A 14,398-nucleotide genomic window follows, 5' to 3' on the forward strand; every position below is an offset into this window, starting at 1 on the left:
CAGTGCTTCTTGAGGATTACTATGTTGTGACAGTGAAGATGATCCAATCATATGATTTATTTTTCTTTTATTAATAAGAACTGTCAACTCTGTTCCTTTCCAGTACATGAGGTGATTTGGAGAGGTTCTTCCTAGTGGAAAAATACTTCAAGATGTGATTGGATCTATGCCTTCTTTCCCAGAAGAAGTTGGACCAGACGATCTAGGGGTCCCTTCCAGCCTGGGCTTTTCTATGATTCATTGATCCAATTTAATTTGTTACGAAATTTAAAACCTTCACTAAAGGGCATGTTGTTGCAGCTGCACTGTTTCCTGAAGTGGTTAAATGTGTATGTTGTTCTTCAGTAGGACAATACTGACCAAGGTGAAATAGAACAGAATTAAAAAATAAATTAAAAAAACCGCACAAAAAACCCTACACCAAAAAAACCCCAACAAAATTTGAAAGGAATAGAGATAATTTTGAGTGTCTAAAAGTGGGCAAAACTTTGACCTGAAAATAACAGGTGTTTAGTGGCATATACAACATTATAGTAGTATGCATTCTTTGAAGATATTCTTTCTTGACTGAAACTTAAAAAACGCCTTATGTGCTCATTTCTGAATATTTTAGGTTCTTTAGGGATACAGAATTTCTTCTCATATATTGTTGGGTTTAGAGTGCTAATACTAAGCTGCCTTTTCAAATTCTTCCATCCTATTAACACTTCAGAATGTAGATATAAATAATATCTGATCTCAAAGTCATACTGTAAAAAGGCAGCTAATAAGTTTTTTTTTCTTCAGGAAGTGGAACTAACCAGCTACTAGTTAATTTCAGCTTTGCTGAAAGAAATAGTGGGAATACTCTCCTTGTAGAAGTTACATTTTCTGCTTGGACTGTATATATTCTTTTGATTTCAAAGATCCTTTTTATTCAAAGGGGTTGGTTCTATATAATGCAGTAAGTTTATCTGAAGCTGCTGCTGCAGATTACTGAATTACTGTTCTTTCTTTTAGATATTCACGGAAAGTCTTTTATGCTCAAGCAGTATAAACAATATCCACTTGGCTGGGCAAATGATGCATTGCAGTATTTGGTCAGTGGATCTACCAAGTTCATCAAAAGGGAAGCCACAGTACCGAGTCAGCTATGCAAAAAGTGTTGAACTAGTTTTGGCTGCTAGCAGAGAATATTTCAATTCTTCAACAAGTTTGACTGATAGCTGTATGGATTTGGCAAGGTATATTTACAACTATCATACGTAAATATATATTGCTGTTTTAATTGAAACTTGGATTTTGTTTTCCCTGTAAGAAAGGGTGAATCTTACCTGGGTTTATTTCTCTTCATGTAAAATTACATGGTAAATGAAAACAGTATCTTTGGCTTCTGTAGGATTTTTTTGATCTGCTACAGAATTCAGGTTAAAGAAGAAGAAACGTGTCTTTGTGGATAAGAAGCTTTTTATGTGTGGCATTTGAACCTTTTCCACTTTAGAGCACTGAACCACAGTTGTGGCCCTAGTTACTATAACGATAGAAAATAGCATTTTGCTGATTGTTTAATTTCTTTTCTTACTTTGGTCTTTCCTGATTCTGAGAGTTCATTTGAGGCTGGCTGTCTCTTTGTTACATTAAGAAATAAGCCAAATAATTCTTGAGAAAGGAATTCAGGCATAGAGCAGCCTTAGATGTTGCAGTGGGTGGGTGAGGTTGGTATTCATTCTGTGTAGATTTAGATACAGAAGTATGTTCTTTTATAATTTAGATGCAGATAGGTAAAATAATGGGGTATTACCTATGTAGACGATTGGTGCCTTGGCTTATCTTAAGTGTTTAAAATAGAGACGTGTCTTAATATTTCCAGCCTTTTTTTTTTATTCTAAGAATTTGTTGTTTCACTGGTATTGTTTTGTGGTATTGCTTTTCCTTTTTTCTTAAGACATAACTCCCTCCCCACCCCCAAGCAAACACTACAAACCAAACAACAAAAAAAAACCCCAGCAAAATCTCATAATCAGACAGAAATACTTGTGTCAGCTACAAAGGAAGACACATCTTTATGAAGTACTGCTTTCATTTAGACATGAGTATACTTACTTGCTAATTACAGGAAAAAAAAGATTAAATTATTTTTTTCCCCTGAAGACACAAATCCATCTTGACCCATAATGGTATGTACATATGTGTTAACATTTTGAGTAGTGACTACAGTAATACAGTCAAACTGTTTGTAATAAATTAGCCTTTTTCAAATTAAGACATTTTTGTCAATAAAATATTGTTACTCTGAAGTTCTGTGGATTGAAAAATCATGTATTTTACATTAGGGATTAAAGGAAGAACATTTTTGCAGCTTGCCTTGAGTGACAGTTATATTCTCCATAACTTAACTAAGAAATTACTGAAAAAGTGTTGTTTGCTTCTCCCTAATCCCTTTAAGATTGTTCCTCTCTCCCATGCCAAATGCGCACAGCCTGCTTTGGTTGAAGATACCGCTGCTTATTGCAGGGGATAGTTGTATTGGATGACCTTTAAACCTTCCAGCCCAAACCTCTCCAACCCAAATTATTCTATGATTCTGTTATCTGTAATCAGTATGATCACCTCACTTAATGTCATCAAAAAATGAGGGTTTATTTAATTTTCTTTTTTTTTCAGTCTTCTATTGAGAGTCTTTTCCACTAGAAGGTTCCGGAAATAGAGAAGTACCATTGTTTTTAATTTACCATAGGGGTCAAATTTATCTTCTGGTTTTATGTTGATTCCTCTAAATAAGCAGAAGATGGCTCAGATGCTTGTTACAAATGTTCACTGTGTGTTCCATTTAGTAAGGTGTTTTGCACCTTCTCTGACTTCAGTCAGTTGTTTCATGTTATTCAGTTTCCATTACTGATTATCACTGTGTGTACGTCTCCTATTAGCCTTCCTGTTTGAGTTGTTTTAGGCAGAACATATTTATCTTCTCTTTAGCTAGGTCTCTTTCTTCTCACTCCTGTTTTAACTTCTACCCTGAAGTGTTTGTCAGTGCTCCTGAAAAATGTTCAGATGGGAATATAGCTAATATACAATTGTGTTTTTGATGTAAACGTGTCTATTTCTTAATAAACATGTAGAGCTAAAAGCCATATGATAAATTGCACAAATAATATATTTTCCTGATTTAATGTGCATGGTGAATAAGCCTTTTGAAATCACTGAGCCTATTTTGCATGTGGACTTTTTTAAAAACATGTATTAAGAAATCTGCATATGAACACACTGTACCAGAATGGATGTTTTATTTTAAACAGTAATCTAAAAGCTGATTATGTCGATATAATATTCATAACACATATGATTTAAAAATATTTAAAATGTTGTTAGTAATTGTATGCATTAATTCATCTGCAGAGCAGTTCTGTGGTTTGTTTTGTTGGGGTTTTTCAGTCAGCTTTGTTTTCGTTTGTGAACCTACTTGAGGAAACAATATGTAACAATGGCTCTAACATTTCATTTTCAATTAAATTCTTAGATTTTTGCTTTTATGTTCTTGTATGTGGCAACACTGAAATGCAATGATTATAAGAGAAATAATTCTGTAAGTGATTACGTATTTAAGTACATGTTTTCAATGTCTTTCATTAAATTTATTGCAGGCCTAAATCCAAGAGGGTTTAGGCAATGTTGTTATCACAAGTAGGTGTTGAAGTCTGTGGCAGTCCAAGACTAGAATTTTGTTAAAACGTTTAGTGAGCCATGACAGAGATACAGTACCAAACACTTACAGTATGCGTTACAGGACTAGTGAGTTTTTGACAATTCTTAAGCACAATAAACTACTGCTTTCCCTGCCCTCCATTCCCCCCCACAATTCAAGTTTATTCAACAGCTTTTTGAAATAAAGATTTTTATTTCTTATTTAGGTGCTGTCTACAACTTATTGTAGACTGTCCAAGTGCTATTCAGGAGGAGTTAGATCTCATTCGTGCTCTTGGCTACCTAGAAGAATTTGGTGTGAAAATGTTACCACTACAAGGTACTGTGTATTTTTATTCTTCATATGATTAGTTGAATCACAGGCATACGTACGTGTGACAGCTAGTTTACTGCTGTGTGAATGTTGCATGCACATACCAAAAAATGATTGTTTAAAGTCATTGTTCAGTTGATGTGAGATCATAAAGATGTCTGCATAGGGAATCTGTGTTATGGGACTTAGTTTCAGCAGGACTTTTTAGAGTACTGAGTAGCTGAAGCTCCAGCTGACCTCACCAGAAGTAGTTTGAGCTCAGCTCTTATTTGCAAAATAATTGCGCCTGCTCATGTGCTGATGAGCTTTAAAATAATGGGTGGGAGAGAGGTAGTTCATTTGTAGGCAGTTCTCGTGTCTCCACTGGGCTGTTTGATTTTGAAGTATGTAAAACCCAATGACACTGGAAGTGCACTTTTGCAAGATGTTTCTTCTGTGACTTGTTTAAAACTTTAAATCTGTTTTGGAGCTCTCAGTCCAATGATATGGAAAGTTGTTGGACAGACATTAAAAATAAAAGATGATTATGGATAATGAGATAAAGGGGAAAATTTAATATATTGCATTATATTTTATTGCTTATAGATTGTGCCAGAGTAACAGAGTTCATTGCTATATGTTGCGGGTTGACCCTGGCTGGATGCCAACTGCCCACCAAAGACTTTCTATCATTCCCCTCCTCAGCTGGGAAGGGTGGGGGGTGGGGCAGAAATTGTGCATTAACAGTATGTGTAATATAGCTGATCTAGATTAATTAGAGTATGTGAAATCATACCTGTAAATTCATTAATGATCCTGACTTATCCTTTCTTCAGTATCTTTCATGTAAATGGAATTAATCTTGTAAGATTAACATTCTGTTTTAAAGTTTTAATGAAAACCTTCAAACGGTCAGTTACTTTGCTAGAATATCATTAAAATAGCATGAAGGATCAGTTATTCCAACAGTAAGATTTAGCAGAAGACAAATTTTCACTTTTATGTTTAGTTTTCGGTAGAGCTTCATCCCCTTATATTTTATCAAATTCAGCAGTTAAGGTTGTGAACTATTATTACAATATATTTTAATAAAATCTGTTTTAAAGACTCCTTATTAACATAAGAGGTGAAGAAAAGTCTATCTTTACTGAAAGCATTTGACCCATTGTATTACTTCAGATTACTTTTGGTTACGTTGACTGTTTTAAAAAAAAAATCCTTGCTTGCACAATCAGTGAATGAAAACATTTTGCTGTTGTATACTAATATGTGTGACATAGAATATTGAGTATGAAAGTAAATGTGTGGCCTTTCTCTGCTCCTCTATTCTTAATTAGTTTTAATTTAATTTGTTTTACAGAATTTATTAATAGAATTTGCATTATGTGGTTGCTTCTTCGCCCTTTTTGGGAGGCCCAGTATCATGTTTTAAGCCCAATTTGCTAATGCAGAGTTCATCCCCTATGCAGACATTAATGTCTTGCTGAGTGTTAAGTGGAAGATCTGCATGCTGTTCCTCTGTGTTCCAAGAACTTGCATGAAAACATTACCTTTTTAGAGCAGCAGCCTGAAGTTAGCCACCCACTAACTAGCTAAAAAAAGCCCTGGAATTGGTTCATGATATTAAATTATGCAGTTAAGGTAATTGTTTAATCCTTGGTGAATTAAAACATCCTGAAGATTTTATCTATAATATTTCTTTCAGTCTTTCTGATATATCCTGTCCACCCTAAAATCAAATGTAGCATGAAATATTAGTTATTTACAACATTCTGAAAGTTAGTGTCTGTTTCAGCAGTCTTCCTGTGACTGTTGTAAAAATAATAAAAGAAAATGTAGAAAAGATACAGTTAGTCATATAAATGTAAAAACATTGATTCTGAAAACCTGAAATAAAGAAGTTTTCATTCAGGTTAGTCTCTCTTCCTTCCTTTCTTCCCAGCCCAACTTGTTAGGGATTTGGACTTGGATATATTGTAGTATTATTTTAACTTTTGGTTCATAGGTATAATTGAGGATCTGCTTGCAAGTAACTTTGGGCTAGTTTTCAGATTGTGTTTGCAGTCTTGTACTCCCTAACACTCTTTCTATGCTTGCATTGTTTAGCCAGGAATACAACAGTAGGTGTCATTTGTACAGTCTCTAACAACTGTTCTTCTTTCAACAGTGCGTTTATGTTCGGATCGACTTAGTCTCATCAAGGACTGTCTTGCTCAGATGTCAACAAATTATAAACAGTCTGCTAAGCTCCTGGGACTTGCAAATTTGCTAAGGGTTGCAGGTAAGTTGTGTTAATAAGCATGAATTGTAATGCAGCATGCATTTGTGTTATGCTTTAGGACATTTGCGTTGATCATTAGAATGTGTGTTCAAGGATATCACATGAACTAGATGACCTTTGAAGGTCCCTTGCAACCCAAATTATTCTATGATTCTGTGATTCTGTTATTAAAAGTCACCTGGAAGAGCAGTCACTTAAGTAAGAGGGAAAAAAGTCATCTGGAATGCATAAACTTCAGCTGTAGACTTTTGTCTATGCCTCATGTATCTCTTTTATGCACTAAAAATAGTGCAGTTAGCTTGAGTATTCATTTGAGCAGCTGAACAACTTCAAGGATTGAATCCTAAGGATATTAGGGATTTGGGTTTTTTGTTTGTTTTGTTGGGTTTTTTTGCATTAATTTGATAGCCTACCAAAAGTGTCTGGCAGGTCTTTTGACTTTTGAAAACATTTTATTTCATCAGTGCGACTGCAAATGCAGTACTGCTTTATTTTTATAATGTAAAAATAGAATATGGAAATACATACTTCATGGAGTGCGGTGTGTAAGTTTGGTGTGTTCCGGCTTTGTCACTGATGCATACCTGACTAATTCCTTTCTCTCCCGGTTAAATTGTGGGGTTTCTTGTTTGTTTGTTTGTTTGCAAGACTTTTGGAAAAAAATATCCCCATATTGGTTCTTCACATTTCTGTACTGCTCTTTCCCTCTCTGTGATTCCTCCCACATCAAGTTAGAATCTGTAAGTTTTTGTTCTCTAATATTCTGGGTTCTTCAGACTAATGCTGCTGATTTTTGTTTTACCTTCTTTTTGAATCTAAATTATTCTCTTTGAGAAAGGGAAATGCAAAATCCACAGTGATTCTGAGAATCTTAGAAACACCAAGTATTTTGTCAAGTACTGTTATCCTAGTTCCTTTAGTTGTAGATTGATATCTACAGTGCAATGGCATGTATCTTTGGATAGGGAAGAAACTCCTGGTTCCTACCTCTGAAGGCTTAAAGATATGAGGGGCAATGTGTATGAGTTAGAGAACTTTAAGGGAATTCATATAGAGCTCTTTAGTGCGGTAATGTCTGTATGCTTGTGTATAATCATAGTGAAACTTACTGACACTACTGAAAGGAAAGATACTTAAAGCAGGATGATGAAATGGCCTCCTGATTTTGTTCTCTTTGTGTGGGTATGTGGCTGGAGGAAACTGGAGGATGAATGTGTGAGGTGATTAATTTTTAAGCAGGTGCATGAGTTAAAAATGTCGTCTTGTGCTACAAATTGTATATTCTAAGAGTGCTGGGCTCTCTGACTTTAATGGTGAACCTTGGGAAATAATGCAAATTGTTGTTCCTCTGGCAAGTATGGAGTTTTAATAGTAAAAGTATATTTCAAGAATGAATCCTGATAAGGAATACACTGCTTTGACACTTACTTTTCTTGTCTCTTATGCTAAATAAACAAATAACTTGGTGACCTTCAGAGTTATCTTTTGATTTTAGAATAACGTTTATTTGAGAATCAAAAATAGCAAGCAAACTTTTTTCTTTTGGGAAGTATGTGGTTGGCTTCTTTGTTTGTTTTGTTTTTGTGGGGTTTTTTTGCTGTTTTTTTTTTTTTTTTAAAGTTGTTCTAGCCTTTTGGGATTAAAAACCGTTTCAGTATCACTGAGGGATGACTAGTCATATAGCTTATATTGAAATGATACTTTCTGTGCAGGATATTCATTTATAAGCAAGATATGGATTCAGTTATGAGAATGCCATAGCTGTGATTTTTATCTAAACTTGTTTGTTGTAGGAGATGGGCTATGGAAAACAGATTTCTTTCATTTTAAGAAACTCAGTATTTGTTTAATCTCTTTTCATTTTTCTGGCCTTGAAAGCTATAAACAGTATGCCACTATTGAAGCAGGGTTTTTTTTTTTTGTGCATGCCGTTCCATCCAATTGATGAGTATCCAGAACAGTATCCAAAAGCATTCAGAGAAAACAATTGTCATTGCTATTTTAAGTCATGCATGCAAATCCAATATTTTACCAATTAATAAAAGAAAGTCACTAGAGCCTTACTTTTGTAGTCTTCAGTTACTGCTGTATGTACTTCCAATGAGTGATAGAATAGGTAATCTTACACTGATATAATGTTGCTTATGATTTTAATAACTAGGTTAATAATACCTTTAAGACAGATTTTAAGTGGAATGCTGGCATAACCTTAACCATAGTCTGTAAATGAAGAGTCTTGTCAAATTTAACAGCAAGCATAAACTAAAATAAAGCAAAATAGGTAGAAATGGTATTTCTGTATTTGTCAACTTATAATTTAAGTTACTGAGCTACAATTAATTTTTAGTATGATAAAGAGTTATTTAGGACTTCTTTTAGACATAAGAATGATAACAAACACAGATATCCCACAAATTATTTTGCAGCCAAAATGGTAGATCATACAGATTTTAAAATTTGTGAATGAGTGTGTTTTATTTTAAACTGGATATTAGAAAAGGAAAACATGCTTTGCATTTTTAGCACAGGTAGTCTTTATTAGCTTATCAGAAGTTAAAAGCATCTTCTGTACCATTACTGTCTATCAAAAATATCTAATGAGCATTGCTCTTAATTTTTTGAGGCAGATTCTCTAGAAATGTCTTCTGTTACTCTTTTCTTTCAACTTTCTGTAGTACTGTAGTTAATTTTAATATCTCTAAGCTAATTCTAGTAATTTTAAGATTTGCTCACATTCCTAAGTCATTTTTTAAAATCCACTTTCCTCAACACTGACATTCTTGCTTAATGCATAGAGAAGTAATCATACAGATGGTTTCTTATCTCTTAAATGTAGGTGACATAGAATTTCTAGAGTACACATACAATTTTTGATATCATTTGACTTTTAAGTTTTTATGACATGGTTTCAGTCATGATAATGTTTTGCCCACTCACAAATAGAATATATCTTACCCGAAGTGTTTAAGTAAGCTTTATTTTTTCCTTTTCTTCATATGACCCAAACTGGGTAAAAAATTTTAGAAGTATTTATTTTATTTCTTAAGAAAATATGATTTTATTTAATTTCTTTTTTATTTTTATTTCTTTTTTATTTCTTAAAATATTTTTTATTCTTTTTATTTCTTAAAAAATATTTTCTATTATTGCTGAGATTCCATTTTTTTTTTCTCATAATTCTTAATAAAATCATAGCCTCATTTAGATTGGAAAAGACCTTTAAGATCTCGGAGTCCAACCACTAACCCAGTAGCACTGGCATGTCCACCACTCAACCATGTCCCTAAGTTCCACATCTACACATCTTTTAAATACCTTCAGGGGTGGTGTTGCAGCCCCCTCCCTGGACAGCCTGCTCCAGTGTTTGACAACCCAGTCAATGTAGAATTTCTGTCAACCTCCCATGGTTCAACTTAAAGCCATTTCCTCTCATCTTGTCACTTAGGAAGATGCTATATGTTCTTGTCTCAAAACGTCATAACAAAAAGATGCAGAAAGAACTTTAGAGAGTTAAATCTTAACTGTGTTTTGTAAGCCTTTGAATATAAATGCATTTTCCTTATTACGTAAGGAGACAGTAGTCCAAAGGAGCTGAACACACGCAAACTTTGACAGGTAATAAAAGGGAGACAAAGTCATCCATTTTTTAAACTTGATTTGTTTCAGTCTGGGTAACAGACGTTAAGACTTAATGCAGAATTAATCGTGTAGTATAATAACATCACCATTTTAGTAGTTCTTCTCATTGAACCTTTCTTGGTTTTAAATCCTGGATGTCTGTCAAAATGGTAAAGGGAACAATTCAGAATTCAGTACTCCCACTTTTGTAAGACTTCATTATTAAAAATTCCTTCAAGTGAGGCATCACAAAGCTGAAGGAGTGAATTTTTTCATGTTAGAATAGAAGAACAAGACCGTGCCTTAAAACTGCAGTTGGTAGCATTTTAAGTGACTGCACTGTTGAGGCAATGAAAGCCATGTGAAGAAAAGGTCGGGCTGTGTGTTGCGGCATATTCGCTAGTCATGTCAGAGATGACAGTTGTTCTGTGGCATAACAGCATGTGTCAAGGTAATGGAAGTTTAAATGAGTGAACAGTGGAGATGTGATGAGCACCTATAGCCATGGACTGGAAGGAAAACAATACTCGTATTTTAGTTTGTGCTTTTGTAAAGCATGTGGAGATTTATCCTACTGCCTCAAAACTAATCAGCAAAAACACTGGGGATGGGGGACTAGTCAGCATACTTAAGCATAGTTAAGAGGAAAACTTCCTTACTTCAAGTGTTCCTCCTCTCTTTCCTCCAATCCCACTGATCTTTAAGTAATAATAAATAGCAGTGATTATTTTGCTTAGCTGAAATCTGAAGGACAATAGTTTGATTATTTCTCTTACCTTTTATTTATGTCTGCTACATAGTCAACTCTCGAAGAAGTAAAGCTGTCAGGGTGAAGTGGGCATCCCAAGGTGAATGGCAAGTACAGATCTCTTGCTCATAGAAATGACAGTTCACATTTTTCTTGTCTAGATAGAAACACCTTTATGTCATCTGTAATTGCTTTTGCCCAAGTGAGAAGTTCCTAGGTTCCTGATGGCAGAATTTTGCAACAGAAGAGCCCTGAACGTGATTAATTTGTGTGTTGGCAGTGTATCAGGCAAGAGGCCAAAAGATAAAATGATGGAAAGCCAACCTGTTCTCCCAGCTGAGTTAGTCATGACGTGCTGGGATTAGGGGAGTCTTGGCAGAGTTCAGTAATTAGGGTAACTTCCCTGAATGTCATTCTAGTGTAACTACTACATCTTTTGAGAAAGCTTTAAAACAAAACGTGCTTTGCCTGTGGTGATGGACCTGTAAAATAGAGTTAAAAAATAACAGCTATGCAATTAAAGTACATGTACTCTTTAAATGGCTTTTGGAACCGGATCTGTTTAACCTTCTGAAATACTTGCATTTCACAAGTTGTAGTAATAGAGTTTCATAAACCAGTGCCCTTTTCAGGTTTCTGTAACAGCAGTGACTGAGTAAAATTGCTTTTAATAATAGGGGAGAAACATGAGTAGGAAGCTTGCAGCAAAAAACATCCATTCATTTTTATTAACTACTTGCCATCTTTCTTTACAATATTAAAATGAATAGTGTGAGATTATTTTTCTTATATGTTTAGTCACCTTCTCATACAATGCATGGACATGTGCACCAGCTTGAGCACAAGACTGGACCAGCTGGTGTCAGTAAAGTAAATAACTTTCATTCTCTTGTGTTCACTCTAAGTTAGAAAGAGCTTTTTTTTTTTTTTTTTTTTTAAAAAGAGATAGGTAAAGTGTGACAGGTGTGTTATTTTTATTGACTATAACTGGTTTTGAAAAGGAGATGAGTCAGTTGTCTGATTAGATTTTCATCTGTAAATGGTGATGTATTAAAATTAAGGTCAAAATAATTTTGTGCAAAGATTCTTGCTCAAAACTTTAGTCAGAAGAGATCAATAGTATCCCAGGTGTTACTTTTGACTTGTAATGGGGAGAAGAAGTATTGTCAGGAAGATACGGTGACCAAGATGCGTGTGTGGTGCGAAAAAACAGTTTCAGTTCTACTGACTCAATTTATGAGGGTAGGGATTTTTAAATACCTGTGCCTTCCACATGTCACAAATAATCTGGCTCTGTGAAATGGGAGTTTAAACTGTGACTTTGTAAGCTGTAAAAAACCAAAACATTCAGAATTATTCTATTACAGGTCATATAAGATTTTTTTTCAATGTCAGGATTTTGTTTTATATGTCACTTATCTTAAATATCAGTTTTGAGCTATGTCTTGGCCATCACATAAATTCAGTTCTCAAAACTTCTTTATTTTCAACCTAGGCATAACATGCTGTGTATTTTTTTTTTTTTTCTTAACCAGCTATGATGGCAATGTTTTTTGAAAAATTGGTTTTATTGTTTCTTTTGGGAAAAAGTGGATATTTTTATTTATTACTTTTTTTTGGCCATATAGTTCTCTTAAGAAATAAAATAGCAAGCTTAAGTTGATCATTAATTTCAATTAACTAATAAAACTTTTTTTTTTTTTTTTTTTTTTTACAGGAGATGATCAGATGGAGAGAAAAGGTCAAGTTTTAATCCTTTTAGTGGAACAAGCTCTCAGTTTCCAGGACTACAAAGCAGCTAGTATGCATTGCCAGGAGCTCATGGCTGCAGGTGAAGTGAATAAATGAGGGTTGCATGGGGTGATGGTGGTGGAAATCTGAGTTCTGCCTCTTGGCTTACTGCAATGTGTGGGATTTCAGAGTGGTCTGTTTCATTAAAAAATCAGTTACGTTTTGTTTGGGAGTCAGCTGACATCTCTATGGAATGGAGATGCATACAGCAAATGCTGTATAATAAGATAATTACTGAACTGTTAGACATGTAACCATAGGGAGCTTTTCTATGCCCCTTGGAATCACAATGTCTCATTCTTTCTATGCTGTATCCCTCTCAAACAGGTAAAAATACGTGACTGCAGCTAGCAGGAATGTGCAGGTCTTTTAGATGTCTTTCTGTCAAAACTCTTATAACATTTGTGCTAAATTATTTACATAGTTTGTATATGTGAGGGTGTGAGTGAAGGTACATGACATGTATGTGTCAAGCTACTAAGGAATATAGGATTTGTTTCTTTGACTCTTTTTTTCTGCCTGGAGATTGAGTAGGAAAATTCTGAGATTAACTGAGGTTCTTGTAATATATCAAGTGATATATTTTACTTTCTTTTTTCTGCCACTCCAGTAAGGTGTTCAATATCATGCTCTGAAGTAAATCATGCTTTTCTTATTACAGTAGAAAATAATATAATGAATATAAATAAAAATATAGTGTGTAGGCTTACAGATGCCTATTGTACTGGTATCTACAATATGGTAGTAACAAGTCTTCCATGTATCTGGTCAGTCTCAAGTTGGGTTGCTTCTGTTTCATGGAGCCTTTATGGTTCCTTTCTCAGGGGATGTTAAGTGTTGTCAGGAATGCCACATACCCTGCTTTATTTCATCCAGTAAGAATTATGCAGCACCCTCCTATCACTTGTGAAGCTTACCAACCGCAGAAGTACACTTTGTGTTCTCTTGCAGGTTATTCTAAGAGCTGGGAAGTTTGCAGTCAGCTTGGGCAATCAGAAGGCTACCATGATTTGGGTATGCGTCGGGAACTCATGGCTTTTGCTCTGACACACTGTCCCCCAAATGCCATAGAGGCGTTATTGGGAGTGAGCAGTTCACTGCAGAGCCAGGTAGGTGTTTTCTGAAACTTGTTTCATGCAAGTTCAGTGCTTACCAAAGTAAAGGGGACTTGTGCTCATTTTGAAGTTTGTTCCCTTATGTTCCTACCCCCAACAAGTTCATGTTTGTTCTACTTTATACTTTTGCTGTTATATTTCAACAAAAGAGAAGGTATTTTTGTAAGTATTTTTGTATGATGAGTTTGCTTCTCAAGTAGAACTGCAGTTATATTCTCTGTCTTTAGTTCTTTTACTGTCTTAATTTATTGCCCAATGTAAACATTTTATTTGCAAATGCAGTTAAAGAATATTTTCAGTATTTTCCAGGTGTTTACGTCTTGTAATGAAGCTTTGTTAAATACCCACTTAAATGTCTATTAAATGTTTATTTTTACATTTTAAAGATTTCTACCCAATATACAATTATTTTCTCACTTATTTCAGCCACGTAATGGTTTTAACAAGTACAACAGGCTTTGTTTGTAACATCTTTACCAACTTCTTAATCACATCTTAGGTGTTCAGATGATCATATTATACATATTGTGTCAGTTAAATACAAGTTACGGCAACATGTCATAGCAAACCTTTTCAGAAGTTTTATTTGAAACTGCAGTGCAGTAATTTAGGTTGGCAAAATGTTAATTTGTGTTCAGTGTAATTGTGGTTTGGCCTGCGTACTATTATTTGTTTAATTGTCTTAGTTGTGTTAAGAGCTCACAATGCTTGTGGATTTATCTTTGTGTAGTAAAAACATGTTGGAGGTTTTGCATTCTGTGTGGCTGAAGAATGGGGGAGAAGGGAGCAATAGCTACATTACGTACACTGTCTAAGGCAGCAGCAAACGCTTGGCCCTTTTCATTACAAAATTGTATAGCAATGTGCATGAA

At 34.6% G+C, this 14,398-nt stretch overlaps 1 protein-coding gene across 1 annotated transcript in view; it reads left to right on the top strand.

Moving 5' to 3' along the window:
- The window catches only part of NBAS (NBAS subunit of NRZ tethering complex), a 176,905-nt gene that overhangs the window by 56,116 nt on the left and 106,391 nt on the right, over positions 1 to 14,398 (top strand). The window contains exons 30-34 of the mRNA XM_061367561.1: positions 1,000 to 1,223; positions 3,888 to 4,000; positions 6,141 to 6,254; positions 12,338 to 12,451; positions 13,363 to 13,520. Of these exons, the coding sequence (XP_061223545.1) occupies positions 1,000 to 1,223; positions 3,888 to 4,000; positions 6,141 to 6,254; positions 12,338 to 12,451; positions 13,363 to 13,520 (723 nt within the window). The remainder of the gene's footprint in view (positions 1 to 999; positions 1,224 to 3,887; positions 4,001 to 6,140; positions 6,255 to 12,337; positions 12,452 to 13,362; positions 13,521 to 14,398) is intronic.

This window comes from Neopsephotus bourkii, unplaced genomic scaffold, assembly GCF_033783945.1.
Source record: "Neopsephotus bourkii isolate Nb327-2 ecotype Australia unplaced genomic scaffold, CSIRO-AGI_Nbou_v1 NB_1383, whole genome shotgun sequence".
NCBI lineage: Eukaryota > Metazoa > Chordata > Aves > Psittaciformes > Psittacidae > Neopsephotus > Neopsephotus bourkii.